The 19,146-nt window shown below is 36.8% G+C and overlaps 1 protein-coding gene and 1 long non-coding RNA gene across 2 annotated transcripts; both read left to right on the top strand.

Moving 5' to 3' along the window:
- The first annotated feature begins 2,933 nt into the window (after window positions 1–2,933).
- LOC309510253 lies at window positions 2,934–7,378 on the top strand. The gene is made up of 3 exons (XR_014210280.1): window positions 2,934–3,016; window positions 3,294–3,434; window positions 7,110–7,378. It is a non-coding gene; the product is annotated as an uncharacterized lncRNA (long non-coding RNA).
- A 1,267-nt stretch (window positions 7,379–8,645) lies between these two features.
- On the top strand, window positions 8,646–15,142 carry LOC309510242 (NLR family CARD domain-containing protein 3-like). Its single transcript, XM_082191262.1, has 7 exons — window positions 8,646–9,100; window positions 9,313–9,403; window positions 9,590–9,703; window positions 10,704–10,811; window positions 10,985–12,781; window positions 14,580–14,753; window positions 15,086–15,142. The coding sequence occupies exons 2-7, from the start codon at window positions 9,354–9,356 to the stop codon at window positions 15,099–15,101; spliced, it is 2,259 nt and encodes a 752-aa protein (XP_082047388.1). The 5' UTR covers window positions 8,646–9,100; window positions 9,313–9,353; the 3' UTR covers window positions 15,102–15,142.
- Window positions 15,143–19,146: the final 4,004 nt, after the last annotated feature.

Raw genomic sequence — 19,146 nt, forward strand, 5'->3', positions numbered from 1 at the left:
ATATAAAAATCAAAGTCAGAGCAAAACAAATTTAACATAGGAGATGAATTAAGAAATTTTTGTTTATGTATGTGAAATTTTGCTAATAAAATAAAAAGGTTAACAATAAATTCCAGATCCTTATTGCTTTTGTTTTCATAATACAAGGTAACATCCTTTAAGGTAAAGCAGTAATTAATATTCATCAGATTAAATATGAATTCTGCCAAATCAGTCCAAAACTTGTTCACGACATTACAGTCAAAAAATAAGTGAGTCAGTATCTCTTTCTCATTATTACAAAAACAACACATATCATCAATATCAGAGAATCTTGATATTAAAGATTTAGAAGGATAAATGGTATGCAGAATTTTTAAGTGTATTTCTTTAATTTTATTATTAATACAGTATTTGAAAGGATTTAACCAAGCTCTTCTCCAATCAATATTTTCAATCTTAGAGTTCCAGAAAAATTTCCCTCTAGGAGATATTTTGTTTTGTTTTTGGAAAATATTACAAATATGCTTGTTATTGCATTTTTTCTCAATTAACTCAACACCTTCTAAAATTAAATTTGGGTTTGTCACAGATAAGGAATTGTAACAAATATGACATTTGATAAGTTGACGAAGTGTTACAGGAATAGCTTTAATAACTAAATTAAATTCCCTAAACAGTACGGGAAAATTGTAAGTTGACATGAATTGTTCGTAAGTTAAGAGATTCCCAGAGCTGTCAAACAGTTTTATAAGATGATTAATGTCTCTGTTGAACCAATTTGTTAAAAACAAAGATTTATTTGAAACAGTTATATTTCCATTATTCCAAATGAAAGAGGTGTGAGGAGAGAAATTGTGACAGTAGCAAATTTTCCAAGCGAGAAGAGCTTGCTTTTAGTTCATGCTGCTTGAGTTTCAGCAGGTGTAATGATGTAATGGATTATTTCAAAAAAGGTAAATATGACAGTGTCAGTTTATAATGTTTTTATTCGTTTGCATGTTTTGTGGTCCCTGACTTAATGCAGGCATTTACTTCGTGTAATGTTAGGATAAAGCACAGAAAACTTCAACTAGTCGTATACATTAATTTCATTTCGTTGTGCTTTTCCTTTGTACCTTACCATGCTTTATAACCAGCAGGTCTGGCGCAGAGAATGTCTAATAAGGGGAGAAGTTCCACTCTCAGTAAACTTCCGGCTTCTGAACTGGTTGCAGTTCCACTCTGGTTCCATATGAGGGCGCTCACAGGACGAGTGCAGAATGAATGGAGGTCTATGGAGCTATAGCCATCAAAATCCACTTTTCTCAGGATATAATTTTTTGTCTAGTAATTTGAATGTTGTATTCGAAAGGAGATGCAAAGAAATTACATATTGATGGGTGTTAGATTTTTTAGAGTCACTTATTTGCTTTAAAAAGTATTTTAAAATGTCAATGACGTCATACACATCGGACAACCAGAGATACTGCTTTACGGCAATCCTTCAGTCACTTTGGTGCTTTCGCACTTTCTTTTCTCTCGAGGCATCGACAACACAGCTGTCACAGGTAAACACACAACACAGCTGACACAGGTAAACACACAACACAGCTGACACAGGTAAATACACGTGCTAGAAGAGTTTTTGTTGTGTTTGATTCTGGTCCCGCTTCGGATGCCACGATGCCATCAAGCGGTATCTCTGGTCGTAATCAGTCCTTCACTGACCAATCAGCGTTCATTAGCAGAATGCTAGCGTGTTATGGGCAACAACAACTCAACCTGTAAGAAATCGAAAGGACATAAGTACTCGTTCATTCAACTTTCGACCTATAACCCATGTTGAACTTGCAAAACAATCAAATCTGAGATTTCTCAACAGCAATCGGGTGAAAGAGACAAATTTAGCCATCTAGCTCCATAGACTCCCATTCATTTTGCACTCATGGGCGATCGCCCCCAGTGGAACTCTGGTGGAACTACAACCAAAATTCGGTACAATAGGACTTAATTAATAGGGAGTGGCCAGGCTGGCAGGTTCTCCGTAGACGGGCTCTGTCTGGCGCAAAATGTGGCAGCGGCACTTCCGGTGGCATCTCCAGCTGCCAGGGATTTTCTCAGGCAGCTGCGCTGTTTGCACCTGCCGCTGACGAGTTATGATTCACTATAAAAAGTATATTTTTACTACAAAAAGTGCATTTGAAAAACAAAACAAACGTTCAATAAACATTCAATTCAATTAAATCGTCATATTACGTCTCCATATCAACTGCATACAACTAAAACAAACCATTACAGCTCACCAAAAAGCCAACAAAACGTGTGGAACCAATGTTTTCTGAAATCACGCCTTATGTAAATTTGGATAGTGGCTCTTAAAGGGGAAATGCACAAAATGCAATGAAATGCAAATGCTCTTAAAGGGGAAATGCACAAAATAATAAAGTGGCATAGCTATATATAGCCTAGACATTTTTTTCCAAGCGCCACCTACTGACAGAAAGTGAATTTGCGTTTTCATTCAGTCCGTCTGCTGTTTTTGTTTTGTGCAGGTGTCTTCTAGCATAATTTCACAAAACAAAAGTCAGACCATTTTGTTTTTGCTTTAAATCTTGAAATTATACAATCTAATTTAAATTAAAAAAAAAAATTATCATGCTACATGTGTGTAGCCTCTTTGTTTGCATCATGATTACATTTCAAATGGCTGGAGACAGATGTTATAGAGCAAATAAACAACAAATACATTTGCTTAAAGGAAAAAAGGTCAGCTATTGGAATTGGCCAATTTGCTTGAAAAAAATTGGAATCCGCAATAGAAAATCATAATCGGGCCACCCTTATAAAAAATATTAAATAAAACATTATTAACAGTCTTTTCACAGTTTTATTTTTCTAGTTTTATTAATTTGTAGTTTGTATGGTTAATATTAATGTAGGTTTATTGTCAGGCTCTGGTTGAGCTCAGCTTGGGAGCTCAAGTTGAGATTTCTTACCTCTCAAGGCGACTCTCAGGCCCGACGGACTGGCCAAATCCAGCTATTGAGCTGTGGAGGTACACAACATCATGCATCATGTTACCTTATTATTCCCTAATTGATCTGTCTTCATCTTCCTACTCTTGTAAGTGTACCAAGTGGATGTACGTTTCTGAACTTTTTGTACTGTACATTCATTGGTACATTTCAAATATTGGTCACACTTTAGAATAAGACCCTATTAGTTAATGTCAATGCATACATATGAATCTTTGTTACAGAAAATAAAATACAACAGTTCCACAACGAGGCAAGGCAGCGAATGATCCATCTGTTGTATTCTTCATTTCACAGGAAACGAAGGACACTTTTGGAGGCTGCATGTGAAGGAGGCTTAGAATTGGATCAGCCTTCGTCGTGCCACGGTGACTCAGTCGGATGCAGCCTCTGAATTGGGAAGCAGCAATGGATCCTTCACGAATTACACTTTTAAACGCAAGTACTGGGTTTCAGGTTACTCAAATATCTAATGATATGAATATTAAAGTCCGGCCTTCGAAGGATGCAGCCTTTGAATTGGGACGCAGCCCCAGAGTCGGGGTCGACTCCAGCACAGGAATCTACTCTCATACTGACTCTGTTTCTGTGTCCGAAATCTATCACTTGTTTACTGATTCTCTAATCCCTATATAGTGCATGGCAGTTGAGTGCCTATGAAAGTTAGATAAGCAAGGAGTGAAAGAAATGAAGCGAGGAATGCGGACACTGACGTATTACACCTTGTCAAAGAACTGTCGCAGAAACTTTGCCACATACATTTATCCTACATGTAGCTTACTTTAAAAATAGATAAAAGTCATATTGGCTTTAGTTTGTAATTATACATTCCTCCGTGCCAGCTTTAGTTTAACTGATGTTATATTAATGAATGAGGGAGTGTATGTGGTTTTAACTGTAGTCGGAGTCTACTCCAAAAAACCTGTATTGAACAGCCCTAGTTCTACGCACATGTCCGGGAAACTCATGAATATTAATATGAGCTCTGCCCACTGAAACAGAACATTTCAGAAATAAAAATCTCATAACACCAGTCGACGTTATTTTCCATGTCAGTTCACAGTTTAAAGCTGCAGTCCGTAACTTTTTGGGGTTAAACATTATCCAAAATAATTTTTTGAGCAAGGACATAACCAGCCAGTGTTCAAAACTGCTTGCCTTAGCTCGATTCAAAACGGTAAGCTTGTAATAATGTTTTTAATCCCAGTGGCACTGGTGGATTTCTGTGGGAAATTCAAGCACGTCTTTGCGTCATTACGTCACATCTGTACACATGAAGAAGAGTCTCGGCTAGTACACAGCACTTGATATAATTAAACTTATCAGTTTGATGGCGGATCCAGAAAGGTTCAAACGACAAACGGTAACTGGAGATTCACCCGCTGTAAAATGGACTTCGGACTTCGGAGTGGCTACAGAAAAAAAGAGACTGCACCCGGCCCATGCGAAAACAAGGATAAATATCGGAAGGGCATTAAATGTAGTCACGCAATGCTGATGTTGTTAACATTAACAATTTGAGAACAAAGTATAATTTGCACGGTTTGGCGTGATATGATAAGCGATCGTTAGATTTTATCAGCGCGATTTACTGCAATGCTTTTTTTTTTCTTATGTTGGTCATACTTCCAAAAAGTAGTATCTGTGATTGCGAATGACAGTATCCACACCGGCGGCGACTGACAGCCACATATTCTCCTCAAAACATTGGATTCATCAGCGCTGTGCCGTGCCGAGGCAAAACCCATGTAAAGTTGATCATTCTGCGAATAACTGCAATTGCAGATTTCGAACAGAGATGGCAAACAAGAGGAAAAACTACGGACTGCAGCTTTAACTGTAATGTTAATATTTAAATAGGTGTTTCTGTGAGTTCACAGTTACGATAACTTTAGCAAGTGTGTTTCTGTATGTTCACAGTTTAGCTATAACGTTAGCATTTCGTTAGTGTTTCTGGCTCTCTGAGATTAGAGAATGTGCTAAATAGTTCTTATAAAGGTCATAAAGCTCTTATTAATTTCCTGAATATAACAGTTACATGATTATACAAAATAATAAAATATAGGTAATTTATTTTATTTTTTTACATTTTCCCTTGATATTAACGCCTCACACTCCATTCCAGTAGGTGTCAGGATATGCACCATTAGCTGGTTTACCAACAAAGAAGTGTTTCAGGCGGTTAAAGGGATGGTTCGGAGTAAAATCAACCTAGGGTCCTTTACACCATGACCTCGAGCCAAACACCCCACAGAAGCTTTTTTTCCCTTGGTTGAATATTATTAAAGTTAGAGCTTATTTAGAGAAATCAGCCGGATGGCGTAGTGCAAGCGCTAATGGATCCTATGATGTATCTCGTAAATTACCCCACTAATAATGCTCGAAATTGTACCAAACTTATACACTAGTTATAAACTTATACAACATACAAACTTGATTTGTCTACTGCATCCACTTAATGTGTTATGCTTGATCTCTTTAGTTTCACCTTGTGTAAAAACTTAAATGGTTTAAGGCATCCTTATGCATTGCTTTCTGCCAGGACTTTTACGTGCTTTTCCCAAACCACTGAAGTGACGTCGACGTCCGGGTTAGCAGTAGCAAGACCCCTTCTCGGGGGGTGTTTGGCTCGAGGTCATGGTGCAAAGGACCCTAGGTTGATTTTACTCCGAACCATCCCTTTAACAGTAGCATGTTGCTTTTAGTGAATGCTAGTTTGTCACTGATATGTTACTGATATGTTTGTCACTTATGTTTATTTGTTCCATTTATAGTAATAACCTAACGAACTTTTAAGTAAATTAACAGCAAATGTTCATTTTTAGGTGAACTATCCCTTTTTCCATTTATAATGGAACCTGATAAGTTTCTGTCTCTCCATTGAGAAAGTCAATTTAACCAAAACGTTAAAGATCCAAAACGGTCTTAAAGGCGTCGTAAAATTAATCGAGCTGTTTAATCCAAATCACTTTATATGATGAACAGATTTACTTCTATATATCTAAAGTAAAAAAATGACACACATTCATAGAGCACATCACGTATGTAACACAGAAAACATGCGTGAGGAATGAGAACCAATGGGATTTGTTCTGGTGTGTGATGCATGAACAAGCTTCTGGGTTTACCATAAATGATGTGCTTTAACCTGTTAACTGTCACCCCCCTTTTTTTTTGAGTAGACAGGAAAATGCACATTTTGAACTTAAATGGTTGTGATTAAAGAATGCTTTGGAGTATAGACGTACAATTGGTCTTGTTTTAAAGAAGACATTTGGCAGATTTTTGTAGAAGTTAAATAAATTAAGAAAGTGAAACAGAAAAAAAGTTATAGAAGTTTGAGTTTATGGAAATGTACAATGTAAAACATTTTATTATTCATATTTTATATAAAATATATATTTTTAAAACCTGGGCGACTCTAAAACTGCAAAAAAATGTCAAAAATCTGAACAAGTTGTTTTTCAAAATTTAGGTTGATATCTCAAAAAAAGAGGTTTCAGTAAGATTTTGTTTGGGCACAGTACCACATTTTTTTACTAGGTGACAACCTGACTCCATTTCTGCCCATATAAGGGCACCTCCATTTCCATATGTGGTTTGAGTGATCTGAACCATTATTTCCACAATTTTAATACAATTTATGAAGTAGACATTCTATTCAGAAGTAATATGGGAAGTTTCTACCATTCTTTCATGATTTTTCATGTTCATTGCTATTTCAAAATAAAGGTCTGAACACACCTTAGGAATATGAAAATATTCTTGTTGCAAATTGATAAATTACGGCTCCTCTGTAATTTATTTTGAAAATCAGTCACCAAATATGAAAACTAGAGATTGTAAACTTTCAAATGATATATAGTTTGTCGAGATTAGTTTAGGTTTAGTATAGGATATTACTGTTTTAAATATGTAATGGCTTTGGGCCCACGATCATTGTGATGACGGAATTGTTATTTTTGGGTAGACTATCTCTTTAATATACTCCAGCAGTCATAACCAGTTCACACATTCCCTCATGTGTTTGATTGTCTCATGACTAGACTCTATTGCTTAACATTATTGATGGTTATTTAATGAGAAATGTCATGATTGTGCTCTTTATGTTAGGACTCTAATGACGATGACTCATTCTGCCATCTGGACATTAGAATCCTCCTCATTGAGCATGAAGGTGTTGTGCTCTCGTCTTCTCTCCGTCTCAATCAAGCGGCATTGAACATCATCATTGAGGAAGAAGTTATGATGGACAACATTGAAACCGTGATAAAAGCTATGTGCATTCTGATTGGACTTGCAAGCAGTTTCAATTCTTATTTTTACTTGTCTTTTGGTTGACAAGTTTATTACATTGAAGTGTTTCCTGTTGTTTTGTTTTGTTTTTGTCGTCAACAATTAATAAAAAAAACATTGGAACATTGAAATGAATGGTTTAATTTTCTTCCCTTCCAATTTATGTGACAGAATGCATTTATTACAATAAATCTCAAAATAGTATAAGACATTACATAAATATAACATTTGTGTAACATAAAATAGTTATTTTATACAACGTACACTCCAAATAAAAATAAATATGTGAACTAATGATTTTAAGTAAAGACTACTAATGTAAACTTGATTTGTCTACTGCATCCACTTAATGTGTTATGCTTGATCTCTAGTTTCACCTTGTGTAAAAACTTAAATGGTTTAAGACAACAGGTTTCCGTGCAATTTTCTAGTAAAGTCAAGTAATTCGGGTTAAGAGTGGGATATAGATGCATGCATCTGACGTGACTTTGTCCATTGTTGTAATCAGAAATAGGAAGAAACCAAACACGGCACACAATGCTTTTTTAAACAAACAAAAAATTATTTTGGCTAAAGACAGTTTCAAAAGAAAGTATGTAATAAAGCATCAGTTGTACATCAAAAAAAAGTTTTTAAATTACACTTAATTTTACACTATTGGTTATTTTCTGTCTCTATCCTCTGTGAGTTCATGGAGTTATGGAGTGTTTGAGAATAGGTTTGTTAAATACATGGACAGACGATAGGTTTAGAAGAGGTTTACTTAGAGATAATGAATTATGTTTTCCTTCGAGAAACCTATAGAAATAGAAAATATTATAATGAATGGGATGTGGAGGGAGAACAATTTGCTTTTAGTTTTAGTCATGGAACAAACACCAGTGCCAGTTTTATTTTATTTGTTGAAGAAATATAAAAAGGTCTTTAAATGTATTGATAACAGAGTTTGGGGTAACATGTAGGTCCTATTTGAAACTATACACACACACACACACACACACACACACACACACACACACACACACACACACACACACACACACACACACACACACACACACACACACACACACACACACACACACACACACACACACACACACACACACACACACACAATTGTGTATAGAAGAAGACTGGAGCTAAACAAGAAGGATCCTCCTGGTCAATGTTGTGAGGTCTATATAGATAGTTAAGTTTATTTAGTGAATGTGAAGAAGAGGATGAATGTAGAAGTGGTTTAGAGTTGCCTATTAAATAAGAAGAAAGTAGTGCTAGATAGATTCTATTTAAGTGAGATGTGGAATAATAGGCTAATGAACGCTTAAATGTTTTATTACTGACTGATATAGACAGGGGACCTGTCCTGATCTGCACGCCTGTCTCGAACACCCGCTTTCACTACACAGCGCACACCGCCCTCTACTGGCGAACACAGGTATGAATAATCTGCTGTGGCTCCTACAAATGCATTAATAATCCGTGTAATAAATATGTTTGTTTTGAGTTTATCAGCACACCAAACTGACTGGAGTTATTAACTGTAAACCTTACTGGTGATTAAACTCAAGTCATTTGCCAATAAGGGCAACCATTAAAACACTAACTTACTAACCAACATTATAGTGACTTCAGCAGTTTAATCACGTGTGCCTTTCGTCACAGATAATAGCGAAAGTAAAAGAAAGCTGATGTTTCGCCATTTTAATAAAATAGTCGATTCCTTTCTTATGTGTAGCTAGCCTACTCGATGGAACAGATGGAGGAGTTTGTGAATCGGTTGGCTATGTAGATACATTTTGATAAAGGTTAGTCGCGTACTCGAGGTGACTTCCACATTAATATTTTCTCTGAAAGGAAATGAACGAGGTTTATTTTGTGTATCGTGTATATGATGATTTTTCAAAAGATCTCTATCTATTTATTTCTCCAACTCTCGCGATCTAGTCAGATCAATTATAAAGATGTTTAACGATGTTTAATTACATTAGTTTTGTGTTTGTTTGTCATTTCCACCCAGAGTCAGTGGAGATCAGACTGTTTCAACTGTCCAGCTTTATCATGGATGACACACAAACATCCAGAGATGAAGATTTTTCTAAAGGATGCAGGTATGAATAAACACATTAAATAACCTTTTATATAATAAAAAAGATGTCTCCTGATGAAAAAAATGTGACATTCATTTTTTTTAAATACATTATTTTAAAGGAAATTTCTTGAAAACAATGTCTAAACCCTCCTCAAGTGCTTTTCATTAAAACGTTTTGTTTTTACGTTTCGTTGTTCTGTTATAGTTCAGTTCAGCAGGAGAGATCAGAACCAGCGCCCAGCTGTGTGTCTTTGAGGAGTGACGGGTCTATGGGTCTTCCAATAATATTTAAGAATGACAATACACAGGCTGATCTCAGGTAGCTATAAATTTTTTTAAATATATGATTGGCATTTTTATATTATGGTGTTTTTGTATTTTGCATTTATGATATTCATACTAGACATCTTCACCTGATGTGAGAGAGACATCTACAAAGTGTTAAATTTTTTTTGGCTTGGACTCAGATATAGCATTTTATTGAGATGCTTATATTGTTTTAAACACCCAGCTTTTGTGTACATTTTAAATGGACTGTAGTTATTTTTGTTGGTACCTGTGCGTTGTGGAACTCCAGGTAATGTGCAGCAGTGCTGCTGTGGAGGCCTTATATTCAGAGCTCAAATAATGCCCTATATATTCTGACCTCAAACCCATCATAACCTCCTCCAAAATGAGTCCTCCAAAAATGACCAAAAAATGGTATCAATGTAATCAAATTAAACTTTATGAAATAAATCATGTTGTTGGTAGAAAACATTGTTTCTACTCAGATAATCACTGGGACCATATCATCAGCACATATTGCCAAATAGGCACAAGGTTTTGTTATCAGTTGAAGATCCTCCTTTATGCCTCTTATGATAGAGTCCACGATCTTTAAAGCATATTTTAAGGAAATGCGATGGTTTTAACTATTTTAGGACTCTGTTTTTATTCTGTTGATTCTTATGAAAAGAATAGTGAGGCCGATTTAGTTAAAAAACTTTTGTAATTGTAGTTTTTTGTTTATTTCTCTTTTTATATTTTGCTACCGGTACTTTTATTCTCACCATTAAAATATCTCTGACAACTGGCATGAAGTTAAATTATAAGCAATCAATAAACAATGTATTATTTTAATTTAATATGTACAATATTTAATACAACATATTGTCAAACTTATAGTTTTTGTTTTTAGTATTATTACAGTTGTGCCCTTTAGGAGTTGATTTATTAATGTGCATTTACTTATTAACTGTTAGAATTATTCAGGTGATGTAAAATAAATCCACCAATATCACAGTGTCTGATTCTTGGTTCTCTTCATGATGTTTAAGGTCAATCCCACCACAAAGATCAGCAGTAACAAAACCCGTCTGTAAGAAGAATGACCAATCTATGAATCAACTACAGGACTTTAATGAAAGCAGGGATGCTGGTGTCAGGTAAAGTGTGGAATTTTAGATTGAGATCAAAATTAAAACACATTAATAATGAACACATTTCATAAATATTATGATATGTTCTTGGTCATGATACAGAGAATAAATAAGACATTTTACTCTATATATTTATCTCTATATTTAACTTATGTAATACATGGAATTTGAATTTACAGCCATGAAGTCCTGAACACATTTAGATCAAATCTGATGAAGAAGTTTAAGTGTCTGAATGAGGGAACAGCAAAGCAGGGAAACCCAACACTCCTGAATGAGATCTACACAGAGCTCTACATCACAGAGGGTGACAGTGGAGAGATCTGTAATGAACATGAGGTGAGACAGATTGAGACACAATCCAGGAGAGCAGCAACAGAGGACAAACCCATCAAATGCAATGACATCTTTAAACCTTTACCTGGACAAAACAAACCCATCACAACTGTGCTGACAAAGGGAGTCGCTGGCATTGGAAAAACAGTCTCTGTGCAGAAGTTCATCCTAGACTGGGCTGAAGGCAAAGTGAATCAGGACGTCCAGCTCATATTTCCACTACCTTTCAGAGAGATCAATCTGATGAAGGGTGAAACATTCAGTCTTTCAGATCTTCTTCATGTGTTTTTCCCTGAAACAAAAGAAATGGAAATATCCAGTGACAAATATAAAGTGTTGTTCATCTTTGATGGTCTGGATGAGTGTCGTCTTCCCTTACATTTTCAAAGGAATGAGACTCTACGAGATGTAAACAAAAAGAAATCAGTGGACGTACTGCTGACGAACCTCATTGCGGGGAATCTGCTTCCCTCTGCTCTGATCTGGATCACCTCTAGACCAGCAGCAGCCGATCTCGTCCCCTCTAAGTGTGTCCATCGAGTGACAGAGGTACGAGGCTTCAATGAGCCACAGAAGGAGGAATACTTCAGGAATAGAATCAGTGATCAGAGTCTGGCCAATACAATCATCTCACACCTGAAGTCATCAAGGAGCCTCTACATCATGTGCCACATCCCAGTGTTCTGCTGGATCTCAGCCACTGTTCTAGAGAAGATGTTGAGTGAAGCAGAGAGTGGAGAGATTCCCAAGACTCTCACTCAAATGTACACACACTTCCTGATCCTTCAGTCCAACATAAAACATGAGAAGGACTATAAGAAGAACCTGACAGATGAAGACATGATCCTCAAACTGGGGAAAGTGGCTTTTCAGCAGCTTGTGAAAGGCAATGTGATCTTCTATGAGAAAGACCTGAGAGAGTGTGGCATTGATGTGACAGAAGCATCAGTGTACTCAGGATTGTGCACTCAGATCTTCAGAGAGGAGTCAGGCCTGTATCAGGCGAAAGTCTTCTGCTTTGTTCACCTGAGTGTTCAGGAACATCTAGCAGCTTTATATGTGCACCTCTGCTTCACAAACAACAACAGGAATGTATTTGACACAGTCTCTAAACCAGGTTTGTTGTCTATGTTTAAGAACTGGTTTAAACTCGATTTACCAGAACATGTTTCATTTTCTGAGCTCCATGAGAGAGCCGTGAATGAGGCTCTACAGAGTAAAAATGGACACCTGGACCTTTTCCTGCGCTTCCTTCTGGGTTTGTCAGTGGAGTCTCATCAGATTCTTCTTCAGGGACTAATGACACTGAGAAGAAGAAGGTCTGACAGCAATGAGAAAACAGTTGAGTACATCAAGGAGAAGATCAGGACCATTGACTCTCCAGAGAAATCCATCAATCTGTTCCACTGTCTGAATGAACTGGGCGACCAGTCACTAGTGGAGGAAATACAACAGTATCTGAAATCTGGAACAATAAGTGAAGCCAGACTCTCTTCATCTCAGTGGTCAGCTGTAGTTTTTGTGTTGTTGACATCAGAGAAGAGTCTGGAGAAGTTTGATATTAATACATTTGTTGGAGAAAACAATAAAGCTGAAAAACTGAAGGTTCTTCAGAAGCTGCTGCCCGTGATTAAAGTTCAGTAAGTATCAGTGAAAACTATCACTTTACTGTTAAAACAAAAGAAAATCAAAAGATCATAAATCTAAGAAACATACGAACATTTATTGTATCAGTAATAGGAGCAATATGGCAGCATACTTGTTTTTATTGTTTTTCTGATTTTTTACAATTTGAATTTATCTATTTTATTGACGGGAATAATGACGGGGAGATGTGATTGGGAAACAATACAAGCTGACTCAAACTTGTGTTAAAGCACCTGACACCCAATGTCTTCAACATGAGGATTCATTTAAAATAAACAAGTTTAATGTTACAAATTAATTAGTACTTAAACCATTTATATGGATTTGATCCACGTTAAAAGTTAATTCTTTATTGTTGCAAATTTGACAATGAAACTTGACTACTTAGTTGAGGTTTTCATTAAAGGGTTAGTTCATCCAAAAATGAAAATTATGTAATTAATGACTCACCCTCATGTCGTTCCAAGCCCGTAAGACCTCCGTTCATCTTCGGAACAGTTTAAGATATTTTAGATTTAGTCCGAGAGCTTTCTGTCCCTCCATTGAAAATGTATGTACGGTATACTGTCCATGTCCAGAAAGGTAATAAAAACATCATCAAAGTAGTCCATTTGACATCAGTGGGTTAGTTAGAAGTTTGACCACACACATGACCAGCGTCGGCCAATAGTGAGCTTACGTGTGACGTATAACACAGAAGCGCTACGCTGTTACACTACGTGAACTAACTCGAGGCCCAGAGAGAAGGAAATTAATAGTGGAATAATGTCAAAAAGTTTATAAAAAAACTGATAAAAAGCATCAAAAAGTATTTTCGATGCTTCAAAAACTTCTAACTAACCCACTGATGTCACATGGACTACTTTGATGATGTTTTTATTACCTTTCTGGACATGGACAGTATACCGTACATACATTTTCAATGGAGGGACAGAAAGCTCTCGGACTAAATCTAAAATATCTTAAACTGTGTTCCGAAGATGAACGGAGGTCTTACGGGCTTGGAACGACATGAGGGTGAGTCATTAATGACATAATTTTCATTTTTGGGTGAACTAATCCTCTAACATTTTAAGTATTACATTTTAAACAGACAAACAAAGCCCAACTCTTATAATAGAGGTAAACAACATCAACTGGATAGAGCCAAAGACTGGACTAAAAAGGCAAAGGTCAAAATCTATAAATATGACATCATAATATATATAATAAAGCATGTATAATATGACATAATAAAGCACAAATGTTATTTAAAAAAAAAGGCTATCATGATTGAGATATCAGTTGATGGTAGTAAAATTCTTGTCATGCTAGACAAAGAGAGTGATTTATCACTGATCCAGTTTTATAAAGTAGTTTTCCTGGCAACAACGGACAAAAAATAAAATATTCATATAGCATGTTTATTGGTTATTCACCTGCAAGGGAGGCCAAGAATTCTAGCCCAAGAATGCGGTCTTACATTTAGAGCAAAGCGTGGAGTTAGTTGGCTTAATTTTATGTTGTATATGTCGTGTCTGTTCAGAATCTTGTTCTTTTGCACACTGAGAGTTTGTTATCCTGAGTCCATGTCCCATTTGTCTTTTATTCACACTTAACTCTCTCCAATTGTAATCTGTGACACCATCACCTCAAGGTTCCTGAGTAATTTTGAGACAATGCCATCCATTGGTGACCAAGTGCAGTGTTTTCTTTACTCCATCTACAAATTGTCTATTTTTTCTCAATTTTCTATTGCTTTTTGTTTTCAGTTCATAGTGTTTACCAAGTATGATTTTCATCTCTCTACAGTTTGAGTGATTGTGGAGTCACAGAGAAAGATTCTGCTGCTCTGACTTCATTTCTGATATCAAACCCCTCACAACTGAGAGAACTGGATCTGAATAATAGAAACCTACGAGATCCGGGTGTGAAGCTTCTCTCTGTTGTACTGGAGGATCCTGACTGTAAACTGGAGAAACTCCGGTAAGATCTTCTACTGTATATCATAGTCAGACATGTCTTCTGTAAGACTAAATCAGGGTTCCACAAATCTGGCACTGGAGGGCCACTGCCTTACTGAGTTACTTACCTTACTAAACTCTGCAGGACAGCGGCACTTCAAAACCGGATTTGAGGAACCCTGGACTAAATGCTTTGATGTAAATTTTAGGGCTACACTGCAGAAAATAAATTTCTTTCTCAGTATTTTTGTCTTCTTTTCTTTTTTGTATTCTTAATTTAAGATAAATTTAGCACAATAACTTAAAATGTTAAGTCTTGTATACTGAAAAATTGCTTATGTATCTTGATTTAAGAATTTTTAGATATTAGATATTCAGACTACGTCTGGATCGGATTCAGAAGTTCAAGTCCAACAACACCCCAAAGCTTCACAGTCCTATACCTCGTCCTGCGTCAACATTTCATCAAGTAACATTAGGCAGTTTTGATTTTACATATGCGTCTGCTTACATACGTGACCCGTTCTGGCAAAATGAGTCGCAATGAGCAAATGTTCATGACTGAGCTACACCTGTTTGACTTTAATTGTCAAAGTCAATTTTGAGAAAAATCGAGTTAAACGTTTTATGAAGGTTCCAAAACAAAATCATCTACCAACCATACCTTAAAATCTCTGGTAATAACACCAAATTTTTAATTTTTCCCCCATGGTACCACAATTGTTTGATTAACATTAATGAAAAAGACTATATATTCAGACCTACTGTACTGCATGGGTCTAATATAATGTTACACATAAGATGTTTTTCCCCAACAGTTAACCAAACGTTCACTTAAGACATAGCAGATAATGTTTGCTTGAATACTCGCCAAGACAGATATTTTGAAACACTTTAATTCTGTGTAGGTATAAGTGTATATCGGGATCACACGCTGTCTGAGGCTATGTTCACACTTAGCGTCTTTTTTGACAAGAAAAAGTTGACAACGGCGTTTTTTTAGCAAAAAAAAACGCTGGCAGCGTTCGGTTACAAATAGCATCCAAGCGCGTCTTTTGTTGCTATAACAACAGCTGCAACAGTAGCCTAGTGCTGTGTGATGCAAAAAATGTAGAGAAAGAGAAAGTTGGCTCTTGCGTTGGCTTTTGAAGTTACCGGGGAGGAGAATGTCGGTTCACAAAGACGTTTGTGGGTGCACGACAGACAGTTGTTCTTGTTGTTATGGAAACGACAGGTCTCGCTACTCGCTTGTCATTGGTCAGCTGTCAAAAAGGCGCTTGACGTAGGGCGTTCTTTTCAGAAAAGTTGAACTTTTTTCAACTTAAAAAGACGCTCTGAGCTGCAGAAAAAGACGCCGGCGGTGGCGTCTAAAAAAGCGCTCAGGACTTTTTTGAAAAAACGGTTTACTCCATAGGGTTATAATGTAGAACAGACGCTGGCAGTTTGAAAAAAGACGCTAAGTGTGAACATAGCCTGAGGCGTCTTTGAGGCACGCTCCGGATGTGTCAGTCAGTGTGGGTAAAATCATTTTGTTTAAATCAGTATGAGTATGAAAATCACATTTCATTGGTTCTAGAGGTGGGAATTGGCAAAAATTTGACAATCCGATAGTATTGTGATATTTGGGCCACGATTCAATATTATTGCGATTCTTAACATATTGCGATACAGCAAGTATTGCGATTCGATTCTGCGATATATTGCGATTCATGTCCCCCATATTATTCAAAGGCATTACAAAAAATTAGGATAATAAGACTGCTCAACTCACTTCAAATGTCACATTAAATCTGTGAACATCTTCTACACATTTACTGAAGTGCAACTTAGGAGGGAAGTGCAAAAACTTTGTCTTTGAACATTCAGGACACAGGACCTTATTACAGAACGTAATTATATGAACGCGTCACCACCGCATTAGCACCAAAAACATGGATATTTTATTTTAGAGAATAATTACACAACCTATTCGATATTCTATAATTCATTAATTAAATAAACTAATCGAATATTCAAAAATCGTGACTCATCCCTGCTAGGGGTTTCATCAACTAGTCGACTAGCCGACTAGTCGACTGTCACAACCACTAGTCGGCGCTGTCGGCCCTAATCGACTAGTCGGAAAACAAAATGGCGTCAGGCGCTGAGGTACCTATGCGTCCAAAACGGTCAAGGTCATGGAGTGCAGTGTCGCATTTGGTGCAATATAGATGGACACGCAAAGCGGGACACATTCAGAATTAATAAACATTTAGTAAACTACAGAACAGTGCGAGTGGGAAATGGCGCACCTCACACGGGCAGGGCTACGAGAACGGACACTGCACTGGTGATATAAAACGCACACACACAGGTCTGTTAACTTAAGCGATACTTTTAAGGTTGTCTAATATTTTTCTGACTAACAAATTACTGACACAGTAGGCTAAAGGGTAGATTTAAAAAAAGAAAAACGAAATTTAAATAAAGAAAAAACTAAATTTAAATAAAGAAAAAACGAAATTTAGGCTAAATAAAACAAATGAAATTTAAATAAAGAAAAAACTAAATTTAAATAAAGAAAAAACGAAATTTAAAAAAGAAAAACGAAATTTAAAAAAGAAAAACGAAATTTAAATAAAGAAAAAACGAAATTTAAATAAAGAAAAACGAAATTAAGTTAAATTAAAAACGAGATTAATTTAAATTAAAAACGAGATTAATTTAGATTGATAATAACGGGTAAAAAAACTAATACATTTTGTTTCTATTATTCTATTTTCCACAATGTCAAAGCAACGCAGCTTAACCGAAAACACAAGCTCAGGCATGCACTTCGGTCCATACAAACTCCGCTGTTCTGCACTCTAGCGGTTCGAGCCGCGCCTGAATCGCGTGTCTCACGCAGGCAGTGTGCAAACTCCAACCTGTTAAGCTGAGACGCTCACGCCACGCAGCCAGTGTGTCGCAGGTGATACAAAAATATAGTGGTTCAGTATAACCTACATCAAACTTGTATCGGCCTATATGCTTAAATGATATTTGCTTAAAGATGCAATGAAAAATGCACAGTTAAAACTATATGCAAAAAATATGTCGTGATGTTGACAATGTTATTGTCTGAGGCTAGCCATGTGGCAATGTTTATCTGCAACGTTCGCTGATGCGCGTGGTGTGGCAGTTCATAACAAGAATGTTTTAATTACAAGAATGTTTTAAATGAATGCTGCTGTTTTTGTATTAACACAAGAATAACTGATGAATTTATTTATTATGTTATTTCTGAATTTCAAACATACATTTCCAATAATTCACCAGAACTCCTTCCTCTGTCTTCCTTAACAATGCTCAATGCGTTAATGCGTCAATTTAATGAATAAATAATTTAACGACTAGTCGACTAGTCGTCGACTGTTATGCAAAACTAGTCGACTAGCAAAAATCAGTAGTTGTGAAACCCCTAATCCCTGCATGTAATCTCTTGTTTTTTTCCCTCAAATCTTCACTCACGTCTCGATTTTCTAAGGGGATTATAAACGTTTCTTACTTGGTTCGCTTTTAATTAGGCCTATTATATTCAGATTCTTAACTGTACGTTCACACCGCCGCCGGCGAGAGCGGCAAAATTCGCTCTCGCCGCCCTGCCACCGACGCCGTAGAAAGATTCGGGGACGCTCTGACGCTCTGATGTAGATTAGAATGCGTGATTTTTTTCCTCTCAGGCGGAGGACTTCTACATTCCGATTGGTTGCCGCTGGTTGCCGCCGAACCGCGTCATAGCTTATTACCATAAAGTTGACTTGATTTCAACTCCTCTCGCCGCTCTCGCCGTCCAAGACGCGCCGCGCCGCCCTCGCCGGAGCTCGCCGCCGGCTCTCATTGAAAATGAATGGCTTCCGGCCACTTTGACGCTCTCGCCGCCGGCGGTGTGAACGCACAGTTACTGTGGTAAAGTAGAAAAACGTTGTAGGACAGATAGCCTACATTTTTACTTGCACGTCAGATTCATTTTAACACAGTTTTTGCTTGTTATTAGACATGCAAGGCGCGTCAAGTTTATTTGTAAAGTGCGTTTCACACGCGCGGGTGATTTTTAGTCTCGCTCTCTCTGGCAGCGCAATTTCAAACATAGCTTAAATGTCTTGCCCTTCCCAGCGGGCACCTTGATGTCAAAATGACGTCACGAAATAGGTCAAAAATGAAAGTCATATTGACGTCAAAGTGTCGATGTCAATTTGATGTCAAGATTTTGACCTCTGCTGATGTCATTTTGCCAAACAAAAAGGTGAAATGCATGGCCGTACACTTATTACACGCTTCACTTAAAACTAACCAGATTTACTTTATTTAATTTCCGGTTTAAAGAAATCATATTTTGTATTTTAAAGACACCATGATGGTGGTTAGCGTTTGCTTTAGTTGGGCTCTTGACCCTT

This window comes from Leuciscus leuciscus (genome assembly GCF_965113295.1).
Source record: "Leuciscus leuciscus genome assembly, contig: SUPER_11_unloc_6, whole genome shotgun sequence".
Lineage (NCBI taxonomy): Eukaryota > Metazoa > Chordata > Actinopteri > Cypriniformes > Leuciscidae > Leuciscus > Leuciscus leuciscus.